Source organism: Girardinichthys multiradiatus, chromosome 19 (assembly GCF_021462225.1).
Source record: "Girardinichthys multiradiatus isolate DD_20200921_A chromosome 19, DD_fGirMul_XY1, whole genome shotgun sequence".
Lineage (NCBI taxonomy): Eukaryota > Metazoa > Chordata > Actinopteri > Cyprinodontiformes > Goodeidae > Girardinichthys > Girardinichthys multiradiatus.
The window spans coordinates 35,497,926-35,525,574 of record NC_061811.1 but is presented as its reverse complement, the minus strand read 5'-3'; the positions used below and the strand labels follow the sequence as shown (position 1 = coordinate 35,525,574).

General features: G+C 38.7%; 1 protein-coding gene across 2 annotated transcripts in view; it reads right to left on the bottom strand.

Moving 5' to 3' along the window:
- Nucleotides 1-560: 560 nt before the first annotated feature.
- Nucleotides 561-27,649, bottom strand: part of exoc3l4 (exocyst complex component 3-like 4) — a 41,099-nt gene continuing 14,010 nt past the window's right edge. For both annotated transcript variants that reach the window (XM_047346203.1, XM_047346204.1), the window contains exons 5-14: nucleotides 24,344-24,962; nucleotides 22,062-22,179; nucleotides 20,736-20,861; nucleotides 19,121-19,221; nucleotides 16,208-16,306; nucleotides 12,709-12,832; nucleotides 10,481-10,603; nucleotides 8,945-9,097; nucleotides 7,358-7,479; nucleotides 561-1,488 (exon numbers count right to left, since the gene is read on the bottom strand). In XM_047346203.1, coding sequence (XP_047202159.1) covers nucleotides 1,293-1,488; nucleotides 7,358-7,479; nucleotides 8,945-9,097; nucleotides 10,481-10,603; nucleotides 12,709-12,832; nucleotides 16,208-16,306; nucleotides 19,121-19,221; nucleotides 20,736-20,861; nucleotides 22,062-22,179; nucleotides 24,344-24,962 — 1,781 coding nt within the window. In that variant the 3' untranslated portion in view covers nucleotides 561-1,292. The remainder of the gene's footprint in view (nucleotides 1,489-7,357; nucleotides 7,480-8,944; nucleotides 9,098-10,480; nucleotides 10,604-12,708; nucleotides 12,833-16,207; nucleotides 16,307-19,120; nucleotides 19,222-20,735; nucleotides 20,862-22,061; nucleotides 22,180-24,343; nucleotides 24,963-27,649) is intronic.

The following is a 27,649-nucleotide window of genomic DNA, read 5'->3' as shown; positions in this document are numbered from 1 at the left end:
GTGTTCCAGGTACGTCCCACCGGGAGGAGGCCCAGAGGACGGCCCAGGACATGCTGGAGGGACTATGTCTCTCGACTGGTCTGGGAACGCCTTGGGCTCCCCCTGGAGGAGCTGGAGGAGGTGTCTGGGGAGAGGGACGTCTGGGTGTCTCTGCTGAGTCTGCTGCCCCCGCGACACAGTCCCGGATATAGCGGAAGATGACGAATACAAGTACAAGTACGAGTGTTGTCACGCAGAGCATCTACATGTAGCTTTAGATGTGTGATGTTGTGAAACTGACATGGTAGTTTTTGAGTCACTGACAGAATGTAGGTTTGAAAAATCACTCCTAAACATCCCTGTACAAGCTAAAAATATTAAACAATCTATAAATTAACTTGAATTATTTCCTTATATTTAAGAAGACGCACGGAGAAGCCATTGGGTGAAGCTGGAGGAGGGGTGAGTCTCCCAGATTGAATTTTCCTCTTTACTCCATTTTTTTATTTATTGAATATTTCTGTATGTGTGTGTTTTGTGAGTGCGACTTGGTGAATATGGCAAGACAAATGCTCTAAAAATTAGGTCCATTTACCAATTTAATGTTTTTCAAAAGAACCTACAGCAGATAATAACTGTTACTGATTAGAAACAGATAAATACCCCAGAATAAAACACTCCCAAGATCTTATGTTTGACACCTAAACACAAAACACAAACAAATAGCATAATTGAAAGAATTCAAATAAGACATAAACAGGTGGGAAGAAATATATACATTACATTACGCTTTAAAAGTTCTAGTTAAATTGTACATAATCTGTTCAGTCCAGTTCCTTGGTCCAGCTGAGACCTTCATGCCTGAATGGTCTGGTGTTACTGGATGCTTTTCCACAATGCATGAAATCTCCTGTATTCTCAATATATTTTTGAAATAATTTTTATTTAATATGGATTCATTCTTATTGTATATCTTATTAAGTGGAAATGAAAATTTTTTCTTCAATTATGTTAGAGACACAAAGCTACAGTCTAGTTGTATAGCATGTGAAACAAAATTCAAATGTTGTGCTTTAGTGAATCTCTAGGCATTGTCACCACACTGAAAATGACTGTTTACAAGTTTGTTATTGAACAATGAATGAACTCTGTGAGGCAGAGGAGCAAGATATCAGTTATGTTGGACAAATACAGACACAAGTCACTTATAATACAGTCAGGCTGGTCTGATTCAAAATCACATAACCTAAGTGAAAAAGTGCAACATTGCATTTTCTGTGACAGGTCCACATTTTGAACTTGTACACGACATTTCATCTGCAGAAAGGCAGTTTGGACAGGAAGCTAGTGTTGGTTGTGACCTGCATGTCCTCAAAAAAAACCTGTCTGCTGTCAGTGCTGCTGCTGCACACTTCCTTTTTAAGGGTGGTGAATTGCTGGAGGATTAGGTGGTGCTCGCGACCCCTTTGAAGGCCCCTGAAGTAAAGAACTGCAACCAGATGTTTCCTGCTGCAGGCGGAGATACAAACCATAGATACAAATACATTAATAAATCAAAAACCATACATACAATATACACATTCATATATATACACATATACACACACATATACATATACTATATGTACACACATATGTACAATGTATATATATACTGGTCATGGAGAAGGTTTTCTATCATTTTAAAATGACAAGAGTACATCTGTAATGTACTGCCATGACAACCTAAACTGGACAGGTCAGACAAAGAGTGCATTAATCAAAGAAGCAGCAAAGAGGCCCATGGTAAAATGGACAGAGACCCACTGCTCAGGTTAGAGAATCTGTTAACAGAACAACTACTAGTAACGCACCCTATAAACCCAGCCATTATGGTAGAGTGGGAAAAAGACTTTTGAAAGACTAATAAGAAGGGACATTTGCTGTTTGTCATGTACAGGACACAGTAAAGCTGTAAAAGAGGGTGTTCTGGTGGGATGTTTTAAAACTCGGAACAATGGATGGAGCTAAAGAGGCAATAGTGAAGGAAACACTTTTAAAGGCTGATAAACATATTTAGTAGCCTCAGACACAGCTGGAAGAAGGTGATTGGGTGATGTCAAAGGGAAAATATTTTCTCTCACTGTCAACACAACAATAGGCTCATTATTTCAGAGCAAGATGTTTGTGGAGAGTCTATGTCCAGTTTCCCTCAGAAGCTTAGATTTAGATATCTTTAAAGTAAACAACATTTGGCGGATCACGTGCCAGGACAGACTGCAATCATAATATTATGTCAAACGAAAGTGGGACAGATACTCCGAAGACAGCGAGGGTAGTGGTACAGACCAGAAACACAGATCGACTAAGAGATTGGTGTTGAGATTTGCATGCAAGCACATCTTAACATTTTAAAAAACTGAATGATAAATATATAAATATATATAAAAATGTAGAACATGTATAACATCTAACTGCTTTATTTAAGACTGAAACACAAACACTTGGATGGATTTTTAAAGTCAGACCAAAATTCAGACAGAATGGTGGCCTCAGGTTGGTACCAATATGGTGAAATGAAACTAAACTTAGGAGCAGTTTGAGAACTGAAAAGCTTCTCACAGGAACAACAAAGCAACGAAAGGATGGAGAGGCATGGAAAATTACGGACAACGGAAGGATCCGACATAGTGGTAAAATAACCGACCGAGGAAGTGAGAGAGCAACATGAGAACCAGGTGAGGCCAATCAGTGGAATGTAGTGCACATTGGTGAAAATATGAACAGGAAGCTGAGGAAAATGACTAATAAACAAGGGGAATCTAAACAGGACACAAAAGCATTATTAGGCAGGAGAGCTTTCTGATCAAATCATAATTTTCACACATACAGTACTGTGCAAAAGTTTTAGGCAGGTGTGAAAAAATGCTGTAAACAAAGAATGCTTTACAAAATGGAAGTGTTAATCATTTGTTTTCATCAATCAACAAAATGCAGTGAATGAACAAAAGAGAAATCTGAATCAAATCAATGTTTGGTGTGGCCACCCTTTTCCTTTCAAAACAGCATCAATTCCACTAAGTCCACTTGCACACAGTTTTTGAAGGAACTCGACTGGTAGGTTGTTCCAAACATCTTGGAGAACTAACCACAGATCTTCTGTGGATGTCGGCTTCCTCACATCCTCCTGTCTCTTTATGTAATCCCAGACACACTCCATGATGTTGAGATCAGAGCTCTGTGGGGGTCATACCACCACTTCCAGTAAGTCTTGTTCTTCTTTACACTGAAGATAGTTCTTAATGACTTTGGCTGTATGTTTGGGTTCGCTCACTTAGCATTTTGTAAATTGATAAAAATAAACAGTCATCATTTATTTTTCTGAAAGCATTCTTTGTTTACAGCATTTTTTTCACACATGCCCAAAACATTTGCACAGTACTCTGTTTGCCAATTCTAAGCTGTTTAAGCTTGAATGCTTCTTGAATTTAGTATATCAGGTGATGTTTGTGTGATGAGGGAGGGTGTAGCCTCAAGAGACTAACAACTCATACCAACATGTGCATAATTATTAATCAGCTTCTATTCATCAGGGAACATGGGTCAAAGGAGATTTAACTAAATTGTAAAACATTTTTCAGAAGTTGGCAGTGCTCTTGAACACACCATGATATTGAGGTGTGATCACAGAACCATCAACCATTTTGTTGTAAATAACCAAAAAAGAAAAAGATGACAGAAATCTGAGAAGAATCAAATGTAAAGCTACCAGGAACCCACTCTCCTCTAATTCTGACATATTACATAACTACAAGCTACCTGGAATGCCCAGAAGTACAAAGTATTCAGTGCTCTGAGATATGGTAAGAAAGGTTGAGACCAGAACAATGAACAAGACAGATACAGTATGCTGAAATGTCACGACTGAGTCAAAAAATATCTGAAGACAAATCTTTCAAAAGCTTTAGGATTGATGAGATAAGAGCGACTCTTCACAGACCAAGTGAGTGGGCCCACTAACTACTGCTAGATTTTGGATGACACTTTCTTCAAGCAGTGGTGTCAGAAAAGGTCTTCATCTTTCAAAAAGAACATGATGTTTATACAGGGCAGTGCTACATCCCATGCATCTACATACTCCACTGTGTGGCTAGCCAGTGAAGGTCCTAAAGATGAAAGAATAATGACATGGCTCCCTTCCTCACCTGACCAAAACCCTGTGGAGAGCTTGTTGACCCTTGTCAAATGAGATTCATGGTAAATGTAAACAGTACACCTCTCTGAGGCTGAGGTTGCTGCTACAGATCAACAAACTGACTGACTCCATGAATGGAAAGCTTGTGACTGGTGGCTAAATTGGTCACTGATTTTGATTTCTTTGCTTCTGAAATGTTTATTTTTAAATCTGGAGTCCTTTTTTATTCCCATTAAAAAGAAATAAATAAACAAGTGCAATAGTAAAATGTAGTTTTTTTATGTTGTTGCATAATTCTGCACACCAACAATAAATGTGCACATAAATATAATATTCAAAGAAAGCAAAAATCTCACCCTTTGAATATTCATGACTGAGATCTATTAGCATTTAGGACTGAATAGGAGCACTGTAATTGTTCACTGATAAAATCAATCCTAAAAAAAACACATTGATCAGCCTCGCAGGGCCTTCCTCAGGAGAGGATGTCTAATAGTAAATGGCAGAAACACCTAATGAGCCAGAGGTATACCACTGAAGATGTTCCTATAAAGCAACTTTTCTGAAGAGGAACTCTTCTTTCAACAGCTCAAGTATTCCCATGGGTATGTGCCTGCACGCAAATGATGTCTATGCATTTCATCCTGTGCACGTGAAACGTTGCCTGCTCTTTTCGCTTAACATTATTCAATGTGCTTCAATAACCAAAAAGGGAAACTCCAAAATTTCTGTTGTGTTTTCAGGTTTTTTTCCTCTCTATTTTCACTTCTTTTAAAAGTAAAACCTCAGATTTCCAACAGTCATGGTGTAGTGATGAAATAACCTTTATTTTTGTTTCACTTTATTCAGGCTGTTCAGCTTACTGGAAACTGACCTTGCTAGTAGGAAATCACTTGCACAGTCTATGGCCTTGATTTACTCAAAACAGCTGCATGGAAAACCTCATCTCTGAACACCTGACAAAGCTTAATGTTATACTTATCCTTTGGAAAACACAACAATATTATCATGCTGTACTTTTTTTAATTTGTTTGATTTTCTAATAAGTTTAATGATTGATGTAGTTAGCTTGGTCACCAAACACACAAAATTCGAAATTATACTTATTTCCACTTTGCAAAATTAAAATAGTTAAATGTTGTTTAATATAATTCCCCAAAAGTGTGACTTTCAAGGTTAATATAAAGCAGTCAAGAAGAAATATAAATAATCTCAACTGCTGGCTTCAGCTCGAGGGATGCGGTTATTGCTTCTCATTATGTACTGGATGCTAGGACTAAAACAGGACAGACCTCTTAACTTCATGTAGGTATAATAGGATTGCATGGTTTGTAATCTTAATAATGCCACTTTTGAATTTATAGTCAAACAACATTTTACTGTTTCTACAACAATATCTAAAATATTAAAGATTTAAAAGCTAACAAAATCACACAGATAATAAATATGTGCCTTGATGCAAAGGACATCAATAACAGATACCAACAAAATCAATTTAATCTATTAGCCAGGAAGTCCTTTATAAGACTTTAGGACCATGCTCTATCTATCTCCACTTCTTCAGTACAGGGTTGTGGGGTAACGTGTGCTTATCTCCAGCAGTCTACAGGTGGGAGGCGGGGTACACCATGGACTGGTCCATCACAGGCAACACAGAGACACACCTGAAATAAAACATTTCTGCAAGAAAGAGTTGGCCAAAACACTTCTACAGCAAGGTAAAAGATGGATGTTTCAACATTTGATGTTTGAGGATAGTTATTGGCCCCAGTGGTGGCATAACTAGTTATTAGGGTTTGCGGCAATTACTTTTTCCAAATAATCCCAAATTGGTTTGGATAGCTTTTTCCCTTAAGAAATGAAATCAACATCTCAAAATTGCATCAAGTGGTCTGGTATTTATTAGCTGAATTACTCAGAAAGTAAGTTGCACCATCAGTTTCAAGGTGAGTGCAGCATTTGTCCAACTGAGCCTGTTAAGCCCTAAGGGTTTTAGAAGCAATTTTAGCCTGAAATTACACCCTGAAATAAACCAAGTATAGCTCCACAGTTATAAAGTCTACATGCAAACCTTTCGTACCTATGTAAAGGTAAGATATAAAACAATATTTTTCAACTGGAAGCACTATTGCAACCAGTACTATGTCTGATTTATTTGTGATTAAACAGCAAAAAACCTGCCGGTGGGTTGGTCGGGCTTAACCTAGAATGAGAATAAGTAATAGTACCATTGAGTCATTGCTGCATGTGAGGGGCGACTGTGGGTCAGTGGGAAGAGGAGTCGTCTTGCAATTTGAAAGTTGTTGGTTCAATTTCAGGTTCTTCTTACCACATGTCAATGTGTCCCTGAGCAAGCCACTTAACTCCAAGTTGCCAACTGATCTGCATATCGGTGTGCTGAGTTAACTTAAACAGAAAAACTTTTTAACCAATTCGAATAATAAACTGAAGCTGACTGCACTGTTTGATAATTAGGATTAATTAGAATGTATGTACCTGACTTGAAAATGTGTATGATTCGATTGATTTGACTTTGAGTGCCTTGAGACGACATGTGTTGTGCTGTAAGAATAAAACTGAACTGAATTAAACTGTATGAATGTGAGTGTGATTTGGTAAATGGGTCTCTAGTGAAAAGCACTTTGTGTGGTCAGTATGACTGGAAAAGCTCTATATAAATTCAGTACATTTACAATATTTAAGTGGTTATGTCAATTCTGTGACTGTAGTGTGGTGCACACCATGTGCAAGAGCTGTGGTGGTCTTGCATATTTTTACATGTCCAAATAAAAAGTCAATGGAAGCTTCTCTTATAAAATTATTTAAGGTGCAATGTCAAATGTGTAGAGAGGTCATGCATTATTTTCCTAAGGCATCACAGCTTCCTAAGCCATTAAAACAAAAGGTAGACACTCAACGGTGTGACGTGGAATTAGAGCGCCTATAATGAGCTTTAAACTCTGTCCTCAACTATCTATACTGAGTATTTCTTGCTAAGGGCTTTCAGTGAATCACATCAGCAAAACGTTACGCACTGGCAACAGTTTAATTAGTTTATGTACTCCACTATGTCCCATTCATCACGCCTCTTTGCAAAAACTAACTCCATGACAACCTGCAAAGTTATTTGAGCTAGTGAATAATAATATATCATGATGTTGCGATGATGACATCATCAATCCTTCACGAGTGACTAAAACATACCTGAAATCTGGGTAATGCTTCACTAGAGGGTGCAGATGGTTCTTGATATCTGTCTTGTTATTTTCTCCAATGATGTTGCTCAGATAATCTCCTACATGGTGGAGCCACTCATGAGAAGACATCTACAGAAGACAGAAAACACAGGTACAGGTAATGCTTGTGTTGTCATATGGCCTGTATGCTACCATAGGCATGTCCAAACCTTTTATTGATACTTTGTTCTGACCAAACATATTGAGCTACCTCTCATTTCTTATGGTTTGGATCCAACAAGCCAAATATGGAACACTGTATTTTTGCAACTGAACACTGATATATGGATGAAACTGTCAAAAAAAGACTCGAAGCATGTGTCCCCGCAGAAGACAACGTAACCTCTGGTAAGGTTAAGTGTAAGCCCAATATAATGGGCCCCAGACATGAAGACGAGTGCTTTAAGCTTGACACCATGTTGTTTCTGTGTTAGAAGCTCTTAATTTGAAGTAAAAAAGGAAACAGTTGTTGAGTTGCTGTGCTGTGTTGATGAAAACAATAAATAAAGGTTTCTATTAGGGCTGGCTGGCAGCACTCGGTTACAAAATAAGGCTTACCTACATTTAAATCATTTGTGGGGCAGCTTTTTGGACATTTGGTAGAAAAACATGTTGACAGACAAGTTGGGAATGCTTTGTAAACACTGGGAGTTAACCATTAGCTGCTAACAAAGCAATAGTTGGTATCTGCTTTGAGCTTCTTATCAGTACTAAAGAACTATTTCAGTTTTTTTGATAAGCCACGAGTGCATTTAATTATCTCTCTATTCAGCATCTAAAATGCTTGGATTAAACTAATTCAACAAAGGTTCTCTAAAACAGTTAAAACACAAGATTTATTCTTCACAGGTAAACTTTTATTCTATTTGTATTCTTGTATTTGTCGTTTTTGCATTAGGACAACTTTTAGTTAGACAAGCATAGAAGCTGCAATATTAAAAATGCTTAAAGTTTCTATAAAACCAAGTTGTGAAACCTTTGATCTTTATGTAATAAAATAAAGTAAGAAATACAGAGTTTGATTTTTCTCCAAAATATTGCTAAGCTTTCATCTAATGAGCATGATGTGTTATCACATCCCAAATCATTTCACGATTCATAAGCATCAACTTATAGGCAACAGCAGAACTGGTACAGAATTGACTTAAGGGGAAATTTATGTTGTATTCAGGTCTCTGATAACCGATCCCCATGGTCTTCACGGACTTAGAGCTGCAGATAACATTAAAATCAATAATCTGAAAATGTTAGAACCAGAATGTTTTGGCACAGGCTCATTGTAGGGCGTTAAAGCTGTTTCACTTGATGGATTTCAAACACGGTTTGAAAAGTCCTTCAATCAAATCCTATATAAAAAACGTTTATTTTCTTATAGATTTGGATACAAGACGCCACGCAAACATCTTATCAGGTATTAAAAAAAAGAAGAAAAAACATTAAGTGAAATTGTACATAAGAACATATTCCAAATTAGTTTGCACTGCTTAGTTAAACTAGGTTACTAAATCGTGTGAGTTTTTTCTTATCAAAACATTTATTTTAAGATTTTTTTTACCATCTCATCAAACAGACAACTGAGCTTGTTCCACTGTTGATGGATCTTGGTTGCAGCCTTCTGGTGCTTCCGGTTCTTGCACGAGTAGTTATTCTTCATCAGCTGCCCAATGTATTCCTTGGCCACATGGTAATGCAATCGGCTTGCAAACTCCTGTCCAACAGCGTACAACAGGATATGACAAAAAAAGGAAGGGAGGGTGTTAGCATGTGTTTGTATTACATGATCCCTAGCTATTAGATTATATGACCTTACACCTAAACTTCCACCAATTCATTCGTCCCTGCTGCAGCTCTGCTGCTGGTGTTTTTATGTTGTTGATACATCAGGCCAAAACACACTACTGGAGTTCACTGGAATTTCCAAGATGGCCAAGGAAAATTTTATTGAGGATTTCCTTTTCCATCTTTCAGGAAAAGTCTCTTCAAAATCCGTACCTAAATTTATCCACCAGATAAGCCTTGGAGAGTTAAGATCACATATACAATACAACCTTGCCACCACAGGTAACCACAAATACAGCTAAAAGCAGATATTTAAAACTGCATACACAGTGAAACATGCCCAATACAGACGTCTAAGAGAGGAAGAAACTATTTTTGCAAAAGCAAAATAAAAAGCAACATTTGGGAGAAAGATCTCTTTGGGGAATGTCCTGCAGTCCATCATCATATTTAACAGAAGAAAATGGGATGCTTGCAAGCCTGAGAACACCATTCCAACTTGGAAGTATAGGAACAGGAATGCCATGTTTTGTGGCTGTTTTGCTGCAACAGAGACTGGAAAAGAACATTGTGTAGAACTATTTTATACAACATATCAACACATCAGCCAGGAAGATAAAGCATGGGCACAGATGGGTCTTCCAAAATAACAGTGACCCATCAGTGTTACGGAAAACAAAGTCAATGTGCTGTAGTGTCCATTACACAGCTCCAAACTAAATCCTACGGAAAGTTTGTGGGCAGAGCTAAAAAGGTTTGTCCATACAAGGCAGCCTGCCTCAGTTCCACCAGTTCTGTCAGGAAGAATGGGCCACAATTTCAACAAACTATAATAGTGTGAGAAGTTTGTGGAAGTCTATCTAAAACATTTGAGCTATGTAATACAGTATGAAAGCCATTTTGACCAAATACTGATTAAATGTATGTCAACTACTCAATCCAAAATAACAAAAACAGTTTCCCTCTCATTATTCTGGCTATGTGCAATTTAATGTCAGACAGTGAGAGAAAGGGTTATGTGTTTTTTTATTAAGTGTATTTAAAAGTCTGGTTTCAGCTGTATTTTTAACACAAAGCGAACAAGAAAGACATTGGAAATAAAAATGCTGAATAATATTTACTTAGTTATAACATTGTCTTCTTGACCAGTGGTTTTGGTGCAATATTAGTACCTAAAATGTGTCCAAATTTTTTTCAATCCATCTTTTGGTTTGAAGGGATTTCTGTTCTCATACTGGGATCAGATCCATGAAAATGTCTGACAACCTGTCAAATCATAACCAGGGGCCGTAGCTCCTTCCTGCTTCCTTACCTGTACATATGGAGGCGTCATGGAGACACAGTGCTGGGAGAGAAGCATTATCTGGTTGTAGAGGTGTTTGAAGTCATCCTCGTTGGTCAGCCACTTCCTTGTCATCATCCTCCTGAGGAAGGCCTGGAAATAAGCAAAAAAAGAAAAAAAAGAAGAAAGGTTCAGGATTAGTTTTTGTATCAAAATTTCTTTTCACTTTCCCAAAACAGAGGTTAATAGTAATATTAAAAACCTCCCAAATTTATTTTGTGGACAGCACAGGAGAATCAGATAAAGTAACCACTGCCAATCAAAGTGTTCTTTATTTAATGAATATTGAAAATACATTTCCTCAGTAATGATGATTAAGGTGTGTTCATAATGATTGCAGGTTGTGCAACAATGTAAATGTGAATCATAAGATGTTGATTTATCATTTTTTGATTGCTCCTACTGTACACATTTTCTCATGTCTCAACTTGTGCACTTCTGCCGTGTGCCTCATTTCTAAACATCTAAGTAGTGTCTTTGGCAAGATCTTTAGGGGATAATTGCCTCCTTTTCAGTTCCTCATCTGAAAGACCACAATAGATACAGCTGGGCTTTAAGAGGAAGTGAATGGCTGAAAACAGGAACTGTGAGTTTACCAATAAAGCTCCTACAGGTCCTTCTCAAAATATTAGCATATTGTGATAAAGTTCATTATTTTCTATAATGTAATGATGAAAATTTAACATTCATATATTTTAGATTCAATGCACACTAACTGAAATATTTCAGGTCTTTTATTGTCTTAATACAGATGATTTTGGCATACAGCTCATGAAAACCCCAAATTCCTATCTCACAAAATTAGCATATTTCATCCGACCAATAAAAGAAAAGTGTTTTTAATACAAAAAACGTCAACCTTCAAATAATCATGTACAGTAATGCACTCAATACTTGGTCGGGAATCCTTTTGCAGAAATGACTGCTTATATGCGGCGTGGCATGGAGGCAATCAGCCTGTGGCACTAAGGTCTTATGGAGGCCCAGGATGCTTCGATAGCGGCCTTTAGCTTATCCAGAGTGTTGGGTCTTGAGTCTCTCAACGTTCTCTTCACAATATCCCACAGATTCTGTATGGGGTTCAGGTCAGGAGAGTTGGCAGGCCAATTGAGCACAGTGATACCATGGTCAGTAAACCATTTACCAGTGGTTTTGGCACTGTGAGCAGGTGCCAGGTCATGCTGAAAAATGAAATCTTCATCTCCATAAAGCTTTTCAGCAGATGGAAGCATGAAGTGCTCCAAAATCTCCTGATAGCTAGCTGCATTGACCCTGCCCTTGATAAAACACAGTGGACCAACACCAGCAGCTGACACGGTACCCCAGACCATCACTGACTGTGGGTACTTGACACTGGACTTCTGGCATTTTGGCATTTCCTTCTCCCCAGTCTTCCTCCAGACTCTGGCACCTTGATTTCCGAATGACATGCAGAATTTGCTTTCATCCAAAAAAAGTACTTTGGACCACTGAGCAACAGTCCAGTGCTGCTTCTCTGTAGCCCAGGACTGGGGAATGCGGCACCTGTAGCCCATTTCCTGCACACGCCTGTGCACGGTGGCTCTGGATGTTTCTACTCCAGACTCAGTCCACTGCTTCCGCAGGTCCCCCAAGGTCTGGAATCGGCCCTTCTCCACAATCTTCCTCAGGGTCCGGTCACCTCTTCTCGTTGTGCAGCGTTTTCTGCCACACTTTTTCCTTCCCACAGACTTCCCACTTAGGTGCCTTGATACAGCACTCTAGGAACATCCTATTCATTCAGAAATTTCTTTCTGTGTCTTACCCTCTTGCTTGAGGGTGTCAATAGTGGTCTTCTGGACAGCAGTCAGGTCGGCAGTCTTACCCATGATTGGGGTATTGAGTGATGAACCAGGCTGGGAGTTTTAAAGGCCTCAGGAATCTTTTGCAGGTGTTTAGAGTTAACTTGTTGATTCAGATGATTAGGTTCATAGCTCGTTTAGAGACCCTTTTAAGGATATGCTAATTTTGTGAGATAGGAATTTTGGGTTTTCATGAGCTGTATGCCAAAATCATCCGTATTAAGACAATAAAAGACCTGAAATATTTCAGTTAGTGTGCAATGAATCTAAAATATATGAATGTTAAATTTTCATCATGACATTATGGAAAATAATGAACTTTATCACAATATGCTAATTTTTTGAGAAGGACCTGTATAGTATTTGGATTGCCATTACCTTAACATCATCTTTAAACTGCTCCTCCAGACTTTCCATTAGCCTGACAATCAGCCCTTTCACCTCTCTTTTGAACCCTTCCAGCTCATTTGGACAGCTTTCCCGGTACCCTTCCATGTGTTGCCTGTAGACAATGTACAATAACAAGTTTAGAAAACATCCGATTTTGTGTGATTCTGCCACAGCAACGAGTTAACATACTCCTACCCCTTAAATGTTTCACATTTTGACAACCACAAACCTTGATGCATTTTGCCAGAATTCAGTGTAATACACCACCAACTCAAAGCATTGCAAAACTGTGAGGTAGACAGAATAGGGTTTTCAAAGGCATTTATATTCAGCTCCCCTTGTTCAATACTTTGTAGAATTACCCTTCATTGCAATTACAGCTGCAGGCTTTTACAAATATCTCTCAACCAGCTGTGCCATAGTCTTTCAATTTTCTGATGATGGATTGAATAGTGTTCAGTGAGTTGCTTAAAGCTTGAAATATTGTTTTGTTACCTAACCCTGGTTTAAATATAGCTCAACAACCTCCCTGACCCAATATGTTCCTTGGTGCTCGTGCTGTTGTTCACTATGCTTTTAATAAACCTCTCAGGCTTTCACAGAACACCTGGATTTATGCCCATATTAGCTAACTTCTAAAGGCTTTTATTTGTGTGAATACTTGTCTTCACTGTACAAGGCTCTTTCCAACTCCACTTAAACAGTACAAGTGACTGAAATGAATCAGATGGACATGTTGCTTTAAACATCAGAGCAACATAAGGCCAGCAGCATAAAAACTCACTGCTAAAGCATAGAAGTGTTGCTAAATGCATGAATGGCTGACAGTGGTAGCTTTTACGGTTTTGGGGGTTGGTTAGAAAGCATGCACGCTCTAAGTACTTTCCCTGCTGCCCACACTTGTGGTAAAGCCATTTCACACTCACTGCTCCATTTCCATGAAATCACGTGACCTGTCTCTCTCTCCAAGGGTCATATTAGCCCTTTTATATAAATGCTTTAATTATTGTATTCAACTCTTAAAACCGACTCCCGAACAGCTATAGTTTCTCCCATTGCAAGAAGAAATCCAGCCTGATCATGGGGAACTCCCAGCAGAGAAATATCTTGAGATGACTCATCTCAAAAGAATTCTCCCCGTGGACTTTCAACAACTGCAACACAGACCAGCAATGAAATATGCTCAAATAATCAATTATCCAAGCCAAAAATTCTGAAATGATGTTTGTTGCTAAAAGATGATTTTTGTTACACAAGTATAAAACTTAAATTCTGTTGTTTTAGACTAATTTCAAAATAAAAGTTAATTTAAAGACAAAATATAAAAGGTCTTTTAGGGTTTGTCTCCACCAGCTTTGCACATCTAGTGACTGACATTTTTGCCCATTCTTCTTTGCAAAACAGCTCAAGCTCAGTGAGATTAGATGGAGAGCATTTGTGAACAGCAGTTTTCAGATCTGGCCACAGATTCTCAATTGGGTTTAGGTCTGGACTTTGACTAAGCCATTCTAACACATTGATATGTTTTCTTTTAAACCATTCCATTGTAGCCTTGGCTTTATTTTTAGGGTCGTTGTCCTGCTGGAAGGTGAACCTCTGCCCCAGCCTCAAGTCTTTTGCAGACTCCAACAGGTTTTCTTCCAGGATTGCCTTGTATTTGGCTCCATCCATCTTCCATCAACTCTGACCACCTTCCCTGTTCCTTCTGAAGAGAATCACCCCCAGAGCATGATGCTGCCACCACCATATTTGATAGTGGGTATGGAGTGTTCAGAGTGATGTGCAGTGTTATTTCTCCATCACACATGGGATTTAGCAATTTGGCCAAAAAGCTCAATTTTGGTCTCATCTGACCAAAGCACCTTCTTCCACATGTTTGCTGTGTCCCCAACATGGCTTCTGGCAAACTGCAAACTGGACTTCTTATGGTTTTCTTTAAACAATGGCTTTCTTCTTGCCACTCTTTTGTAAAGACCATGTGCAGGGCACGGCTAATAGTTGTCCTGTGGACAGAATTCCCCACCTGAGCTGTGGATCTCTGCAGTTCATCCAGAGTCACCATGGGCCTCTTGGCTGCTTCTCTGATCAGTGCTCTCCTTGTTCGGTCTGTAAGTATAGGTGGACGGCCTTGTCTTGGTAGGTTCACAGTTGTGCTGTACTCTTTCCAGATGATGGATTGAAAAGTGCTCTGTAAGAGGTTCAAAGCTTGGGAAATCTTTTTATAGCCTAAGCCTGTTGTAACTTTTAAGTGTGATAATTTTAAGTGTGTTTTAAGCAATGTATGTGCTTGGTGTTTGATATGGATGGCCCTAGAGAAAACTGTCATGTTTGAGTTTTGGAGGTGGGACCCAAATGCAGGATGAGTGGAGTTGGTGAGAAGGTTTATTGGAAAATAAACAGGTAATGAATAATAAACTTACAGCTGACCAGGCACAGGAACTCAGACAGGTGAAAAACATAAGCCACATGAAAATCAAGGAACAGGCAGGAAGGCAAACAGGACTGGAACAGGGCAAGAACACAGGGTTGATGACAGTATGACAATGGGGTGTTAACAGAAGGAATCTAAATAACCAGAAATGAACAGAAAAGCACCTGGCAGAGGCGATAAGGTAAACCAACACAAACCTAACACAGATCCTGACAGAAACGATTATATTGCAGTACGCACCCTAGGAGCAGAAAGGTAGGTTAACACCAATGTTTATGTGTACTCAATTGGGATTAAAAATGAGGAAGGAGGGACAGAGAAGAACAGAGGGATAGATTGGGTTAAATAATTAGGTGTAAATAACTGGCCAATGCAAACGACCATGGTTTGAAAGTCATCAACTTGTTGATGACTGCAAGAAGCATCTCACTGGTATTCTTAGCCAAAAAAGGTAAGACTAGCTATTATGTTATCTATCTTTTCCTCAGTTAGAAAATCTATTTGGTGGATATCTTCTATTTAATGAGTAAAACAGAGTACATTTTTGTTATTTAGGTTCAATCAGTCTGTTTTCCAGAGGAATAAAATAGTATTTCTGAATTTTCTTTGGGTTGTCTGGATTTATTAACATGATTGTACTTTACCTTGACTGAAATGGATAATTTTGTAACAACACAGTTACTACAACACAGAAGAAGAAAAGTCTTGGCATTTAAAGTAGAGTCTAAACAGTAGGTCTAAATATATCTACCAGAAAATGGGGCTGGACAAGAAGGCCAGCATCAAATATCAGAGTGAAAACATCTTGCATGGCTCCTGGATCCCTCTCACTAAAGCTTGCGAATGCTGCATTTCACAATACTCTATATGGTAGTTCCTGCATTTTTAGAGTCGGAGTCAGATTGACATCAGAATGTACAACATAGTACGCTCCTTTGACTAAAGTTTTAATGTCCTCCTCTGGTTTCATTTTTTTTCTTTGGATTGACACATGGCAGGATGCCTTTAGGTTTCTGCAATGCATTATGGGTATTTCTGTGAAACCACGTGACTTACTGTAAAGCAGCAAAGCTGTTAATGTAGGTAATCTGATACTCTTTCCACAGAGGCTGCGGCTGGAGGGCGCTGCAGTGACTCCTGAACTGTGTTTCAAACCTGGAGAGGAAAGAAGACACCTTAGAGGAGGAGATAGAAAGATCTGTGAGATAATGCAGGAGATTTCTCATCCCTAGAACTTTTTCATATTTTGTTTAGTTCGAACCAAAGACTTCCGTGTTTTTATTAGAATTTTTGTCATGAACCAACACAGAGTAGCCGTTAATTGTGAAGTGGAGGAAAAAATAAAAATCCTAAAGGTGTGGCGTGTAACTTTGCACATCCAAATACCAATATTTTTGCACATTCCACTTTGTAATTTGAGGTTATTTTGTTTAAATTGTTGAATGCAAAATAGTTTTAAATGAGGCCATAAAATCCTCTTCATAGAACTCAAACTGAAGTAACGTGTCTACAATGCACACATGTAACTTGAATAAGAAACATGTCAGTTTTGCACTGTTCAGGTTTCAAGGTGACATTTTACCTTGTTTTTAAATTATTGTGTAGTAATCAGATGTATATCAATATCAGTTGACTGCAAAAAGATTTATTAGTTTAAGAAGTGTAAAATTTGACAGAAGCCACGTGCTTTTCTCCTAACACAAAATGATCAGTTAACTTCATATCATTTTAGTCATCATCATCATTGTGGTATCATATCAGCTGTGTGTATTTTCTGTTTGCCTCATTTACAAAACCCTGAATACTTATGTTTAGCTTTCTTTAAAGTTTATTGTTGATTTCACCATAGACTGTAGACTTTTGCATCAGTACTATGTGGGGATCCAGTGACATTCCCTCTGAATGTCTGTAGAAGAGGAGGTTGCAATATAAAAAGAAAAACTAAGGTTGGGAACACCCCTACATGGCCAATCCTATATATATATATATATATATATATATACAGTGTCTTGTGAAAGTACTCGGCCTCCTTGAACTTTTCAACCTCTTGCCACACTTCAGGCTTCAAACATAAAGATATAAAATTCAAATTTTTTGTGAAGAATCAACAACAAGTGGGACACAATCATGAAGTGGAATGAAATTTATTGGATGTGTCAAACCTTTTTAGCAAATAAAAAACTGAAAAGTGGGGCGTGCAATATTATTCTGCCCCCTTGCGTTAATACTTTGTAGCGCCACCCTTTGCTGCAATTACAGCTGCAAGTCACTTGGGGTTTGTCTCTATCAGTTTTGCACATCGAGAGACTGAAATTCTTGCCCATCCTTCCTTGCAAAACAGCTGGAGCTCAGTGAGGTTGGATGGAGAGCTTTCGTGAACAGCAGCCTCCAGCTCTTTCCACAGATTGTCGATTGGATTCAGGTCTGGACTTTGACTTGGCCATTCCAACACCTAGATACGTTTATTTGTGAACCATTCCATTGTAGATTTGACTTTATGTTTTGGATCATTGTCTTGTTGGAAGATAAATCTCCGTCCCAGTCTCAGGTCTCTTGCAGACTCCAACAGGTTTTCTTCCAGAATGTTCCTGTATTTGGCCCCATCCATCTTCCCATCAATTTTGTCCATCTTCCCTGTCCCTGCTGACCAAAAGCAGGCCCAAACCATGATGCTGCCACCACCATGTTTGACAGTGGGGATGGTGTGTTCAGGGTGATGAGCTGTGTTGCTTTTACGCCAAACATATCGTTTTGCATTGTGGCCAAACAGTTGGATTTTGGTTTCTTCTGACCAGAGCACCTTCTTCCACATGTTTGGTGTGTCTCCCAGGTGGCTTGTGGCAAACTTTAAACAAGACTTTTTATGGATGTCCTTGAGAAATGGCTTTCTTCTTGCCACTCTTCCATAAAGGCCAGATTTGTGCAGAGTACGACTGATTGTTGTCCTATGGACAGACTCTCCCACCTCAGCTGTATATCTCTGATGTTCATCCAGAGTGAACATGGGCCTCTTGGCTGCATCTCTGATCGATCTTCTCCTTGTTCCAGATGAAGGTTTAGAGGGACGGCCGGGTCTTGGTAGGGGGCCGAATAATATTGCACGCCCCACTTTTCAGTTTTTTATTTGTTAAACAAGTTTGACACATCCAATAAATTTCATTTCACTTCCCGATTGTGTCCCACTTGTTGTTGATTCTTCACAAAAAAACTTAATTTTATATCTTTATGTTTGAAGTCTGAAATGTGGCAAGAGGTTGACCAGTTCAAGGGGGCCGAGTACTTTCGCAAGGCACTGTATATATACTTCACACCTGTTTGAACAATTTCTAGTGGCATTTGATTAAACAAGAACTTTCTTCCAAGCCATGAATCTCTGCATTTTCTCCAGCATTACTAAGGACCTCTTGGTTGCTTCTTTAATTAATGCTCTCCTCACCAGGCTGGTAGGTTTTGCTGAACAGCCATAACTTGGTAGGTTCTGCCCTGTGAGATGTTCAAAGCTTGGGATGTTGTTTTTTAATCTAAACCTGCTTTAAACCTCTCCACAACTTTCTCCCTGAGGTTTCTGTGTGTTCCTTGGTCTTCATGATGCTGTTTGTTCAGTAATATTCTCTAACCAACCTATGACACTTTCACAGAACAGCAGACCTGAGAGTAAATTACACACGAGAGGATTGGTTATAATCTGGTTCTATCTGAAGACAGCTCGTTACATTAGATTTTACTCAGGAGCATCAGAGGAAAGCAGACTGTAAACAAATGTATGCCAACCTTTTCAGATTTATATTCGTGAATAACTTTTCTATGTGTCATTTTCTTTGTGTTTCATAATTATAGGCTACGTGTTGTTTTTACATAGGATTCCATGAAAATAGATATGTAAAATTATGTTACACTATAAGAAAAAAGAAAAAGAGGGGAAATAGAACTAAAAAAGTGAATGTGATATGAATACTTTTCCAATCATACCTCCTGGGAAAGCTCTTCAACCCCTCAAGGCTGGAAGCGATCACTTTCTTCACCAGTTCAGGGTCCAGTTTTTGGGTGTTGACCACGTTTGCCTGTACATTCTGCAGACAGAAACAGAAATAGTTCAAGACTGCAGGAGGAATATGAAGCTTTCTGCTGCCATCAAATGGATGCAACGCTGCATTACACATTGGATGATGTTATTTACACTTTTATGTGTAATTCTCATGAATTATTTTAATATATATGAGTGAAAATGTTTAATTAAAATGTTTCTTTTTCAATAAGCCCAGTTTAGAACTGACCCAAACATCAAAGATGGTCGGGTTACTTTCTCTTTTATGCGGTGTCCAACAGAGTAGGCAGAATAATGGTAAGGCTGATACCTTTATATTATGAATGAAAACACTCTCTGCTCACTTTATAAGATACACCTTTCTGGCTCTGGGTCGGACCACCCTTTGTCTTCAGATCTGCATAAATTTTTCTTAGCATAAATTCAACAACATGCTGGAAACTTTCCTCACAGATTTTGGTCTTTTTTGTCATGTCAGTTGCACATCTATGATATAAATTTCCCATTACAGCACATCCCCAAAGGGGTTCTGTTGGATTGGGATCTGGTGATTATGGAGGCCTTTGGAGCACACTGAACTCATAAAACAGTTTAAGTGTTGTAACTTGATGCATTATCTTGCTGAAAGTAACGATTAGAAGAGGGTACAATGTGGTCATAAAGGGATACCCAATGTTCATCAACAAATCGTGGCAAGATGGATCCATGCTTTCATGTTGTTTATGGGGGATTTTTAACCTATCATCTGAATTTTGCAGCTAAAATGAAGACTTATTGATCCAGGTAACATTTTTTTATCTGTAATTGTACAATTCTAGTAAGCCTGTGTGAAGTGTAGCCTTAGTTTCCCAGCATAGCCCGTTTGTTTCATAGTTTGGCGTGCTGTACTATAAGTTTAAAAATGATCTGCATACCTTAGTTTTAACGAATGGGTATTTGAGTTAGTGTTGCAATTTTATCATTTTAAACCAGTCTGCCTATTGTCCTCCGGCCTCAACAAGGCGTTTTCATCCACACAACTGGTGCTCACTGGATAATTTAATCTTTTTGAACGACAGCAAGTCTTTTTCACCATGACTAGATGCTGTTGTGAACTAAGCTTCTGCCATGTGATTGAAGCTTGGGGGTTTTAAGTGTATTTTGAAGACGATCATTCTGGATCCTAAATTGGATTCAGTTAATTAGAATATGTTACATTTATGCTGTTATCCTGCTAACAGTTGATAGGTGCAGATACTTTGTAATTCATTTGATTAACAAAGTATACATTCACAAATTGGATGTTGTGTCTGTGGTTTAAGTCAACATCAACTAGATGGGAGTTTTTAAGAATTTATTTCAGTAGATAAATAATTATCTGTGTTGAAGGGTAAGCAGATGTTAAAGGTTGGTTGGAACCTAACTTGTTTAAATGTCTTTTAGCTGTTAAATCTCCATAATTTCTGATCAGAAATATTGATTAAAGTGTTACTCTTCATTCATTGGTTGAATCCAAGCTGTTTTATTTTTCAGTATGGGAGTCATGAATTAGGGTCTTACAGTCCAGATGTCCATAGGAAATGGAGAGATAAGAATGTTGTCTTCCTTCTGAGGCTCCCTCTTGTCTTTCCAAACAGTCTCATATTCAAGTTCGATCAGTCTGTCCAGAGCAGCACTCATGTCCTCCTGCGGCAGCACACACACAGAGAAGCAGCAGGCAAGCACTGTAAAAACATTACTCTCAACAGGAAGGAATGTGATTGTTTTAGGCTGGAACCATTACTTGGAAATTAGGTTTGAGCTGAATCATGTTTTTGTGCTTGTAAATTACAAATAAATCTTAGGCTGTCATCATTTCTCAGCTTTAAAACATGTAGATTTTCAGTGTCCAAAATTAACAGCGTAGCCAACATGAAGAAGGGTCTTAACTTCTACAAATGCAAATCTAATAACTTGCACTAAATTTAAGGAACTTTCAGGTTAACAAAAATATGATCAGAAATATTCATATACTGTAACAATCCTGCCACTAGAAAGCTTAAAGATCACAACAAACATAATATTCAATACCCACAACTATTTAAAGTTGTCTACCTGAAGCTGGGCATAGTGTAAAGGTTTTAAACAAACAAATCAATCATAAAACCAGAAAGCAAAACCCAATGAATGGGTGGTATAAAAAAGGACAAAGGTCGTTATAATTTGTAAGTTAGGTTACAGCAGCTTAAATCCCTTTTGAATTATACTACCAACGCCATGCTTTACTGTGGAAATATTTTGACTGAGTTAATGGGCCTATAAATCCTGTCAGCAGACTGAAGCATGAAGTGCTTCCCAGTAGATGGCTGCGCTGACTCTGGACTCGATAAAACTCAGTGGTCCAACTTCAACAGATGACAAGAATCCCCAAAAAGCATCTCTGACTGTGGAAACTTCAGACTAGACATCAAGCAACTTGGATAATTTGCCTCTCCACTCTTTCTGCAGTGTCTGGAACCTTGAATTCCAGCTACAATCCACACTTATAAGGTGGTGGGTAAACACAACCAAAACATTATGACCAACTTTTACAACAATTAAAGGACAAGAATGTGTAACCATCAGACAAAATTTGACCCAGAATATGCAGTACTGTGTGAGTACTGCATACTGAGTGTAGGAGAGTTTAGGCTGCTGCTGCTTCCGGCTGATGTGGTTGGGTTTGAGGCTGGGGGCCGGGGCCTTGAGTGGCTGGGGGCCAGCTCACATCTCTTCAGACTTTTTTACATAAATCCCCTGCTTTTTTCAGTATTCTTTTTTACACATGTTCCTACTTGTATTATTGTGTGGCACTGTGTGATTTTTATCTTGAAAGGTGATTTTTTTAAGAAGTACATTTTACTTTACCTTTACTTTGGAGCAGTACTTCTCTAAAAGCTGCTTAGCAAAGCTTTCCTCTAGTTGTAGATCAGCACTTTCCTCTGCCATGTCTGGCTGCAAGCAGAAACTTCCCATGATCTTCTCACTGTCAAAGAGAAATAGAAAACCAGTCACATGTCAGGAACTGTCGTGGCCTGCTGGCATTAAAGCAAACAACAAACACCACATCCCACTGAGGGAAGAGCTCATGTGACCAGTCCTGTTGATTTAGAGTCAGACCTTATCAACACTCTTCCCTCATGGTGAAATAACATAAAAATGATCAACTTTGGCAGTGTCTGAAAATTAATGAATATAATATGATTTTATAAAACAGTTTATAGCATGGACAGAATTTATTTTGAAGTAAATAAAAGAATGCTTGTGTGTTCTTGACGGTGGGATTTATGGCTCTACATAATCTCTGAGAAACGTGGATATGACCTGATTTAAATGATTTCATTCTGGCCTTGAGAGAGAGCAGACCTCTTTTTTATATGTGATTAGCTGTTTATTTTTAGACTCCAAAATTGTGTTTTAAGCACAGTGTTGGTTTGGTGTGGCCTGATTCAACAGTAAAAAAATAAAATATCAGCAAAATTGTTAGTGCTGATTTTTGTCTTGTAATACTTCCTCCATGGCTCCTTCTTCGTGCTGGCACTCCAGTTTACTATTTGTGTTTTATACTGTCAAAGCAGGTCTGTATGCAGTTGTAATTTTTGAAGTCAACTATAGATGTCTTTCATTGACATTCAGTGCCTTGCAAAATCACTTGAACTTTTCAACACAAGGTAGCACGCAATTGTGAAGTGGTAGAACAATGAGATATGCTTGTCATTTTTTTTTATATTAACAAATCAAAATCTGGGAAGTGTGGGTTGCTCCCTTGAGTCAATACTTTCCTGCAACCACAGCATCTTTGGAAATATGCTTAAATCACCGAAGGTCAGTCAGATTGAATGGAGAAAGTCTGTGAGTATCAATTTTCAAGTCTATTGAGCTATTCTGAAAACATTTAGGGGTTTCAGCCCAGGAGGCCCAGGTCTTATGATGCACCTGGATGCAACTGATCTACAGGGGTTGGACAATAAAACTGAAACACTTGTCATTTTAGTGTGGGAGGTTTCATGACTATATTGGACCAGCCTGGTAGCCAGTCTTCATTGATTGCACATTGCACCAGTAAGAGCAGAGTGTGAAGGTTCAATTAGCAGGGTAAGAGCACAGTTTTGCTCAAAATATTGAAATGCACACAACATTATGAGTGACATACCAGAGCTCAAAAGATGACAAATTGTTGGTGCACGTGTTGCTGGCGCATCTGTGACCAAGACAGCAAGTCTTTGTGATGTATCAAGAGCCACGGTATCCAGGGTAATGTCAGCATACCACCAAGAAGGACGAACCACATCCAACAGGATTAACTGTGGATGCAAGAGGAAGCTGTCTGAAAGGGATGTTCGGCTGCTAACCTGGATTGTAGCCAAAAAACATAAAACCACGGCTGTCCAAATCACGGCAGAATTAAATGTGCACCTCGACTCTCCTGTTTCCACCAGAACTGTCCGTCGGGAGCTCCACAGGGTCAATATACACGGCCGGGCTGCTATAGCCAAACCTTTGGTCACTCATGCCAATGCCAAATGTCGGTTTCAACGGTGCGGTGCAAGGAGCGCAAATCTTGGGCTGTAGACAATGTGAAACATGTATTGTTCTCTGATGAGTCCACCTTTACTGTTTTCCCCACATCCGGGAGAGTTACGATGTGGAGAAGCCCCAAAGAAGCGTACCACCCAGACTGTTGCATGCCCAGAGTGAAGCATGGGGGTGGATCAGTGATGGTTTGGGCTGCCATATCATGGCATTCCCTTGGCCCAATACTTGTGTTGAACATCTCCCATGGCCTGCACAGTCACCAGATCTAAATATTATTGAGCCACTTTGGGGTGTTTTGGAGGAGCGAATCAGGAAACGTTTTCCTCCACCAGTATCACGTAGTGACCTGGCCACTATCCTGCAAGAAGAATAGCTTAAAATCCCTCTGACCACTGTGCAGGACTTGTATATGTCATTCCCAAGACGAATTGATGCTGAATTGGCCACAAAAGGAGGCCCTACACCATACTAATAAATTATTGTGGTCTAAAACCAGGTGTTTCAGTTTCATTGTCCAACCCCTGTAGGTTCCTCATCTTTGCAAAATTTGATAACAGCAGATTGGGAACCCTGTAAGTGAAATATGGTAAATAAAGAATGCCTTCAACCCTCACCTTTTGTATCTGTTGAGGATCCAGTCCAGCAGAGCATACAGATCCTTCCGATCAGTCACCTCTGGCTCCAGCTTCTTCAAGTGCTGGCCGACATTTCTGTGGTAGCTCTTCACGTAGATGCTGAAGACCTTAAAGCTGGGTGGGTAGGACCAACGTAGATCCTGCTTCACATTCTCCAAATCCTCTACAATGGTTTTTCCCAGGAGTCCAAGATGAACCGCCAACCAAGACACATTCTGTTCCTTCCTGTCCAGATGAACACTATTTACCTTGACCTGCACACCTTCAGACACTGCCTCCTTCCAGGCCTCCAACCAGCTGTCTGGTAGCCCTCCTGGTTCCTCAGCCCTCTTATCCTCCTCCTGGATGATGCGAGCCACGTGAACCAGTAGTGCCTTATTCCTGGCAGGAAGTGAGTTGGAATCACAGACTATGGTGCAAATCTTTTTCCTAAGGTCTCTATAGAGGAGGATCAGGTCTTTTTCTTTCTTTGCCAGTTCCATAGGAGAGTCATCAAAAAATTGCTTGTGCTCCTTCTGAAACTCCAGTCGCATCGCAATTAGGTTTAGATGAGCCTCCTCCAGCACCTCCATCTCTATCAGCTTGTTGATCTGCATAACTAAAAGGTAAAAACAAAACAAATGAAAGTTTTATCATTTTTATTAAAACTACAGAGTAACTCGGACATTTGCACAGTTCTTAAAATTTTAGAAGCCAATTAATTTATGTCCAAATGCTTTTAGTGTTACATGAATTCCTGGACGTTTTTGAGTCAGAATCCATTTTTGATCTGCAGCTTTCATATAAAGAGTCCAAAATCAGCATTTAGGTTTTGTGCAAAATGTGTCTTAGTGACCAGCTGAAATTCACAAAAAAGCAATTCAGCCCTGTTTGAAATTGGTTCTGGGTTATGTTTAACATTGGTTAATCCCCTGCATTAGCAGCCTTTATTTGCTTTAATTTCTCACAAGTCAGGAGTTGGATATAGTCAGGTAATAGACTGAAAATGAGTCCAAAGAACAACTTTGACAGACCTTTAAAAACCTTGAGGAGACTAGAAATACAGCAAGAACTTCACGGCTGCACGGTTTCTATTTCTGTTAAGGGACAGAGCAATTGGAAACTACATTATCTGACGTTTATCATATCAGTGAATGCACCAGACCTAAGTGCTTTCAGACAATATTACATTAACCTTTACATTAACTACAATCCTTTTTCAGTGCAAAGCTACAGTTGTGCCAGGATGTTTGGTCATCTTCAGTATCAGTAGCATGTTCCAAAATTAAGTCAAAACGAACAACAAAAGAAGCAAGACGTTTTGATAGGAAATTCCATTTTTACATGTAGATAGGTCTGCTGTTCATTGTGGTTGCCATGACAAAGCTAGATTTCAGCAGGACATTTAACTTCAGTGGCAGTTTGAACCTTTGCAGTTTTGGTCGTTTCATACCTGAAAGGGAGCAGAGCCCACCCTGGGGACATATTGTGGGATAGAAGAAGGAGCAAACTGGCCCTGAGCTGATTTCAGTAGATATCAAGAAGGCTTTAAAGTTTTAAATCGAGAAGGTTTAAATGTCAACTTAAAATAATTTCTTTATTTGAAATTAAAACAAAGGCTTTCTTTAAATTCTTTGAGAGAAATCCCAGTTTTCTTAAAGTGGTATCAGATGAGCTGTACAAAAACTGGAGAACGGCCGTTAAATCTCTAATAAGTGCATCAGTCAAAACCATTTAAAAAGATGGTCTTGATTAGAGACCATTGGAGCAACATACTGTATAAAGAAAGAAGAGTTTTGCACAGCAATGTACAAACATCCCTTACAAAGCACTATTTTAAACTGAATCAGAAATTTACATTGAATTAATTACATTGCAAAACAGTCCCTTTAGTCATTACATTTATACTACTCTATCATGGCAATTTTATATGTGTAAATTACAGACGCAACAAGAAGATTGGCTGGTGACTGGAATCAACCGATTTTCAGCTTGGTCGCTCCTGACCGATGGCCAGCCATTTGGAAACTCAAAAACTCAATCAGTGACACACCAAATCATGCAAACCCCTACACTATTCAGAGTGGAGATTATTCCTGCACAAAGAAGACCCAGGCTATAGTTAGCTATTTTCAGTTCCAGTGAGCTGTTAATAATGAAGTCAGAAGACGCCTCAAAAATGTAAGAAGCTTTTTGAAAGGAAATTGTTTTTAGGCATGTCTGCTGTTTATTCAGGTTAAGACCCATGTCTCGTTGGGTGCTTTTTATTTTTGCTCCTTCACCATTTCCCTCTTTTATAGTTTTGGTCATTTCCTGACCTTTAGGCATAGAAAATGAAGGCTGAACTTTGAGCTTTTTTCCTCTGTTATGAAACAGGCTGGAATTGGCAGCTTGAAATTCTCCAAGTAAAGGCAGGGGTGTTTATTCTCTGGGGAATACAGACAGTTAGCAATGCTGGCATCCTTTACAAGCTAATCACTAATATAAAAGGCTAAAGATAGTTTAAAATGTTTTATCCAAATGATTTTTGTCATTGTTTTAAAATACCCGCTCTCTAACACTCACTCTTGGCAGGAAGCTTACAAAGGAATATTTTAAATGTTGTTAAGTATAGTGCAAATTATATTTATAGAAGAATCCAAAGCTTTAGGAAAACTTGAGATTGAAAATTGAACACAAATGAACTCAGTACCTCTTTAATACAAATTCATTATTAGTCATTATAGGTTGATTATTTACATGCAATGTATCTCAGACCAATGTACACCCAGGTAATAATCTTTATATACTAAATGGAAAGAGCAAAAGGAGCTTCAACTCTTCCTTCAACATTACATTCATCAAATCAAACTAAACCTTCCACCACATTTTTTATTAGTTAAACCAGATTATGTTCCAACGCAAACCTTTACACTACAGATGTCTTCTGGAATATGTTTTTACAGCAGAAACAAGATTACGGTACTATCCCCAGCTGCTTCTGTTGCAAAAACAACAGATAAAGAAGATATCTGCATGTACAGACACATTAGGATGAAGGGAGCATTATGACATAAGATTGCTGTTTCAAGTTCTTGTTGCAACAGGACATTGCAACCTTAGATATGATTAATCTATCTTTAGTAAACACAGGCTTTTAAGGTAGCTGTCATTAAACCTTTACTTAAGAAACCTTTGCTTGATTGAGATGACTTGAAAAATTACAGACCTATATCCAATCTTCCATTCTTATCTAAAATTCTTGAGAAAATAGTTGCTAATCAAATGTGTGAGCATTTATACAGCAATGACCTGTTTGAAGAGTTT